Consider the following 6464-nt stretch of genomic DNA (forward strand, 5'->3'; position numbering starts at 1 on the left):
TATTCTGCCAAAAAGTATAGTAACACCTACCTACACTGGTCAAATCTGGACTGGATTTTCTCAGAGAGGCAAAAGTCTCTTTAAAACACAGTTTCAGAATTGTGAAAGCTTTATTCTATTTGTGAAAATGCAATAAAGGCACATTTCACAGTTTTTTTCATATGTAGACCACTTAAGACCATGCAGGAATAAATGAAAAAACAGTGATCGTCCATGGAGATGATATTCTTGTCTTTTATTTTTTCTTTTCTTTAAAAAAAAACCAAACCTGAATAATAACTACACTGATAATGATGGTCCATATTACTGAATATTGTACAATTTCCACGTTTTAAAATGATCAAAAACTTAAATGAAAAAAGACAACATTGTATGAAAATGCATGCTATGTGCTTAAATAATGCAAGTCATTGCACTTCAACTTAAAATCAATTATAATTATAATTATCATGATGCATACCTATAATAAAAGTAACACCTGCACATTGATCCAGGCCACAAAATTTTAGGCAGAGGAAAACATTTCAATCCAACTCAAATCTATGTAAGGAACTGAAACATCCTGATTAAATTTTGTGGCTTGGAGTGAGTATGCAGGTGTTCTGCATACTCACTTATGCTGCTCTCTTATTACGTGTGCCTACATGATGTGTGTATAATTCCTCTCCTTCACCATTGTGTTTACCTATCCTATAGAATTTGAACACACAGTGAGATATAGATGAGTTATAACAATACATAATGAGGTGATGTGTCACAAGTTTAATGCTCACCCATTCTGGATGGAATGAGAGTCAGAGTCAGTGGCGACAAGTCTGTAACTATCGTATACAGCATCAGTTAGGCCACATTCATGCTTATTGCATTAAATAATAACTAATCCAGTCAATAAATCTCCTGACGTTGGCATAGACACCAGGTTTGTACTTCTTGCCACATCCGTCGCCCCAGCTCACCACTCCAACGACATAGTGAGTCCCATTACGCTCACACACCAGAGGACCACCAGAGTCTCCCTGTAGGGACAGAGAAGTATTTTTACTTTTTATAGACTTGAATGCTATTACGTCATACCTCTCACACATTCATGTACTCATGAACTGATCCATGTGAACAGACCTGGCAGGAGTCGACACCTCCTTTCATGTTGCCTGCACAGAACATGCTGTCATCCAGTGACTCTCCGTAGACATGGGGAGCTTTACATTTCTCCTGGGAGATCAGGAGAACACGAGCATCCAGCAGCTGGTTGGTACCATACTTCTCTAAGTGCCAAAGAAAGACAACAAATAGATGAACTGATGTTCAAACTGGCCCCATGACATTTTAAGTCTTAATGGTACAAGATAAAGAAGCTTACTCAAAGCTTTCATTTTCTTGTTTTTTATGTCAATATTGTAATTTCAGGGGTAACAAAACTGGTGACATCTGTTGCATAATTCCATATACATTATGTTTTATTCCTGTTTGCTGCAGTTTAAACATAAAGGTTTGATCAACTTGTGCTTACTTTTCTCACATAAACAAGGCTGACAAATATTACAGGGTCTGTATGCATTGCTGGTAGTAAAAAAAATCATTTTCGGAACAAAATCTGAATCAATCAGAATCAATAGTAAATAAAAAAGTTAAAAGGCTATGGATAAAAGATTTTAATTTTAATTAATAACTAATTTATGTTTTAACATTTGTGGCTGTTTAGTATGTATTGCAGTCACAGTTCTCTTGCAGAAATGTGTTTTCATCTATAAAATGAACTGAATGATACCATACTTGAAATTAATTCCTGTGAAATGAGAAAGTAGAAAATACATTACCCTGTTTTCCGATGTAAATGCGTGATATAGGTCTAGGTGAATTGGATGAATATCCATGAGCTGCCAAAGTTTAAAACATTTTTCATTGTATTGGTTTCTGGGTTGATCTTTTTGTTTTGTCACTCTACATAATTCAGGTGCAACTCCAGTTTTCAGCTTCACACTGATCATTATGTTACAATGGTTGTCCTGCAGGCTGTCGATGAAAGTTTAGATTCAAATGATACTCACGTGTTTCAGTCACACCCCATCCTGAGATCACACACTCCGTCCCGCTGTCGAAGGGCTGGTTTGGCAGGCAGGCTGTCTTTACAAAGCGTGTTTCTTTAGCACAGTACGGCTTGTTGATGGCTCTCAGCTGAAGCATGGCTGCACAGGAAAGAGCAAAGAATGTTGTCTCCGTCATTGACAATACTAAAATACAGGTTCCGACAAACATAATACGTTTCTATTTAAGAGTGGAGACTCTTTAACTGAATTATCAAATGTTTAACTGAAATCTTTTCATCTTACCAACATCATTATGAAGAGCAAAGGGGCTCTCCTTATAATCCTCATGCACAACAGCTTTCTCCACAGGAATCACCTGGTCATATACTTCATCCTTCCCTATGTCCACTCCTCCCAGCACCACTTGCATTTCCATTTCAGCTTTACTGGACACACAGCATATCCCCCAAGAGAGTTAAATATGAGTCATTTGAGTGTGTCCATGTATAAAGCTACTCAAACAGGGCTGAAACAGTGTGCATATCCTAAAACAACACAAAGCTTACATGCAGTGTGCAGCAGTGAGAACCCAGCAGGACTCAAGAAGTATGCCTCCACAGATGTGGTTAAAGGGCCCGGAGGAGTGCTTGGGTCTGGTCTGCAGGGAAACCTGCCATGGATGAGCACCAGGCAGAGACTTTTTCCCTCCAAAGATCCTGGCTGAGCGGCCAGGCTGTGGACTCCCACACTGGGAGAACTGGGCAGCGGCCACATTCGGCTTAGCGGGAGTTGGATCTGTTTCATGGATGGTTGGTGGGGTGGCTGGAGCTGGCAGGGACAGAAGATCAAAATGAGCAGAAGAGATATCAGAAGGCCAGGATTTATGTGTGTACTGTATGTGTGCATGTATTTTACCTCCAGAGCATTTGTTGACATTACAATAGCTCCACCTCAGTGTGCCATTTTTGTTGATATAACACCAGGGCTGATCATCTCCATCAGGGTTCCTTTGATAAAGAGAGATTTTAATACAAGCTCTTTATTTTAACATAATGTGTAGGGACTATTCACTACCCTTAAACAGCCACAGAGGTGCTGCTGTTGTGAGATGTTGTGACGTAGAGAGGACCTTTTGTGTTTTTCATGAGTTTCACAGACACTGTGGGTTCTCCTACACGCTTGGAAGGGGAGGAGAATTCACTTGGTTGCAATGTGCAAGCTCACCAGTAGATACTACTAATTCCGTCACACTAGTCCTTGAAGTACAACTATCATTCTACCAAAACCAAGGAAGCGCCACCTGCTGGTCAGAGGTGTGCACATAAACGCAAACATGTAAACTGAAAACGGCTCCTACACAAAGTTATCTCACAACCTGACAACCCAAAGGTTGTTTTCGTAAAGCATTTGGAATGATTTATAAGTGATTCTAATCTAATCTCTCAATCTATAAAGATTATGAGAACAAACATATGCTGCAGAGTTTTACAAATACACATGAGCAGAAACAAACAACAAAAAGGTTTTGTTTAAGTGTACTGTACCTCACATGTACTCTATGCACAAGGTTATATCAACAACAAACATATGCAATATTTACACACAAGGACTCCTTACCTGCAATAATTGTGTGGTCCAATTCCATCAAAGCCTGCATACTCTCTGAAAGGATCGCCACCTTTCTGCAGGATAAAATAGGAATTCCAGTCCAGGCAGTCTTCCCCATCAACTGTTACACTCACCATGCCCCGATACAACTCTCCATCCTCTTGGTAACAGTCGTTCGGGCCTGGAAACATGAAACAACACAGACGGCAGTTGACTCTTAAGCTCCTTGTTCTCAGGTAATATATGAGGTCTTATAATGAAGAAAAAGTTGTTTTTAAAGTCTGGGTTTCGATTCAAGACAGACAGTCGTACTTACGAACTTCACAGAACTTCCCACTATATCCTACAGGACAAGAACACTGGAAGGAGGAACGTTTGGGTCCCTTTGTGCAGGTGCCTCCATTCTGACATGGACTGGGTCTGCAGGCTGAAGCTGTGAACGCAGGTCAGGAAGATAAATGTCTGATGCAATAAAAACTTTGTGAAATAAAATAAAGGTAAACTATGAAAAAACAAGACTTAGATGTATTTCATAACACAATTCCCTAATAAAAACAGACCTTTTCTGCAGTGGGGTGGTTTGAAGGGAGGCTGGCACTTGCACTCATAGAATGGTGCGGTAGATTTGAAAACACAGGTTCCTTGGCCACATCTGGCACTGTGGCAAACATCTTTCACTGAAAAACATTTGATGGATTAATTCAGGGAAAATTCCTCGCATGTGACACATTACAAAATCAAGCTTGAAATCTAGTATCTTCACTATGTGCAGAATTTTCACCACTACTACTTAAACACCACTGGAAATGCTAAAGTAGGAATTGTTCAAATCCTACAAATAAGGTCTTTAAATTGAAAGATGAAAAAATACACTTTTTTTTTTAACTCTGATTATTTTATGCATTATTATGCTTTTACTTTTTACTTATAAAAAACATATTGTAAAGGAAACTGTTTTCTTTATTGTAATGAAAGCACTGATATACTTGATGTTATAAAATGTAATAAAAACTGTGGCTGATTCCAGATTCAGTCAACCGGCAGTGAAAATGAAAATGGAGATGTTCAAAAAGAGTTAAAAAATAACATTCATTACTGTCTTAACTGTTTCACTGTTTTTCTCCTTTGATCCACATCAGTGAGTACTGGCACACAGTCCTACCTGTCTGACATGTCTTTCCTGTGTAAGGCTCAGGGCACGAACACACAAAGCCATCAAGAGTAGTGTCACAGAGACCTCCATTCAAACATGGATTGGGTTCACATGTATCTACATGAAGACAGAATCATAAATGGTTGATAGCATGAACACCTTATGTGAAGTTTTACGTGCAGTTAACATAAAACAAAAAAAAATTGGGCCACTCTGGGTCAGAGCACAATTGATTTTCGCTATCAGTTCTCGGTTAGTAGATGTTGAGACAGAGCAGATACTTATGTTACACTGCTGCATGCGCCTCAGCAAAAACTGGCTATCACATCAATTTTTCCTATTGGAGGGGTCAGAGGTCATTTACCTTTGACATCCATGAGTTCGTACAACCAGTCATCCAGAGTCAAATCAACATCTTGGGCTGGGATTTCAGTGGCAAAGTCATAATAATAATAATCTACGAGGAAAAGACATTGTAGCATTCCAACATGAAAAACCAATAAAGTCAAATGTAGTTACTAGCAGTTAAAATTGAATTACCATCAGTGTCCTCTTCTGTGATTATCTGTAACAAAAACAAAATACACTAGTTCTGTCTCAAATTTTTACAGTTGGTTGCTGGACAGTTTCTAAATTAACATGGATAGTAACTGGTTGTGAGATGACAACAATCATGCACGCTTCAAGTCTTCCTTTGATCAACTCTGGTCAAGCAATGTTAATATCCTCCATGCCTGTTTTTTTTTTTTGTCCCAAATATTTAATAATTGCATGGATTCCTAAAAAGGTCTGCCTGTTTAAAGATGTTTCTAACAAATAGCACTCATCCTATGCTATTATATACATACTTACATACAACTCCTGTCCAAACACAGTAGGGGCTCCGAGATGCACAAGTAAAGCTATTAAGTAGACCGTGGTGATGCATATCCTGGCCATGATGGTACCAGTGGATGTTTGTGATTTGCTTTTTGCAGAGATTTTGTTAAATATTCCCAATGTACTCCACCCACCTGTTAATCATTAGGACCCTGCATTGATTTGACAGAAGTTACATGTGATTGAAAACGTTGTCTTTTTTGCCCTGTGAATTTTATCTTTTGAAGAGGTCACCAAAAGTAAAAAAGTTGAAGGCAACTTAAATAACCCAGATCTTGATGAGCATATATATATGCAGACTGTTTGGAATTGACTCGAAAATCTTTGAAAGTATGGTCAAATGTCAAAAGAGTGGCCTGAAATTTCTCAACATGCAAGATTTGCTTTGCTAACAAGAGCAGCTGATACAGCATCACATAATCTAGACAACAGTTTTTATACATGTTGCTATAATGCTGTGTTGTGTATGGCTGAAATAAAATCTCTGAAAACACTGAAAGGTGATTGAAATTGCTACTGTAGTTAAATGTCCATACATATGTTTTTGTATATTAATAGCTCAATTTGTGAACACTTTACGTTACTGTTTAACATTGTGCAATACATGTCATTTTTAGATTATCGGATTGTTTTTTTCTCCATCTTCCATGGATTCATTGGTTTCCACCAATATACAGCAAATAAAATCACACATAAAAATGAGCATGCGATTTTTAAACCTGCTAGAAAGGAACAATCCATTACAGTCAAAGTTGCATCATTGTCCTGTGGTAAAACAGCTGAAAGTGTAGATTTAT

The 6464-nt window shown here is 38.2% G+C and overlaps 1 protein-coding gene across 1 annotated transcript; it reads right to left on the minus strand.

Annotated features, from left to right (window-relative positions):
- Positions 1-238: 238 nt before the first annotated feature.
- LOC134003109 (hyaluronan-binding protein 2-like) lies at positions 239-5727 on the minus strand. The gene is made up of 13 exons (XM_062442241.1): positions 5641-5727; positions 5329-5353; positions 5153-5245; positions 4798-4905; positions 4196-4312; positions 3952-4068; positions 3645-3816; positions 2943-3034; positions 2594-2855; positions 2331-2473; positions 2049-2186; positions 1120-1265; positions 239-1016 (listed from the first exon to the last, which is right to left on the minus strand). The coding sequence occupies exons 1-13, from the start codon at positions 5725-5727 to the stop codon at positions 858-860; spliced, it is 1659 nt and encodes a 552-aa protein (XP_062298225.1). The 3' UTR covers positions 239-857.
- Positions 5728-6464: the final 737 nt, after the last annotated feature.

The sequence above is a fragment of the Scomber scombrus genome, chromosome 21 (assembly GCF_963691925.1).
Source record: "Scomber scombrus chromosome 21, fScoSco1.1, whole genome shotgun sequence".
Lineage (NCBI taxonomy): Eukaryota > Metazoa > Chordata > Actinopteri > Scombriformes > Scombridae > Scomber > Scomber scombrus.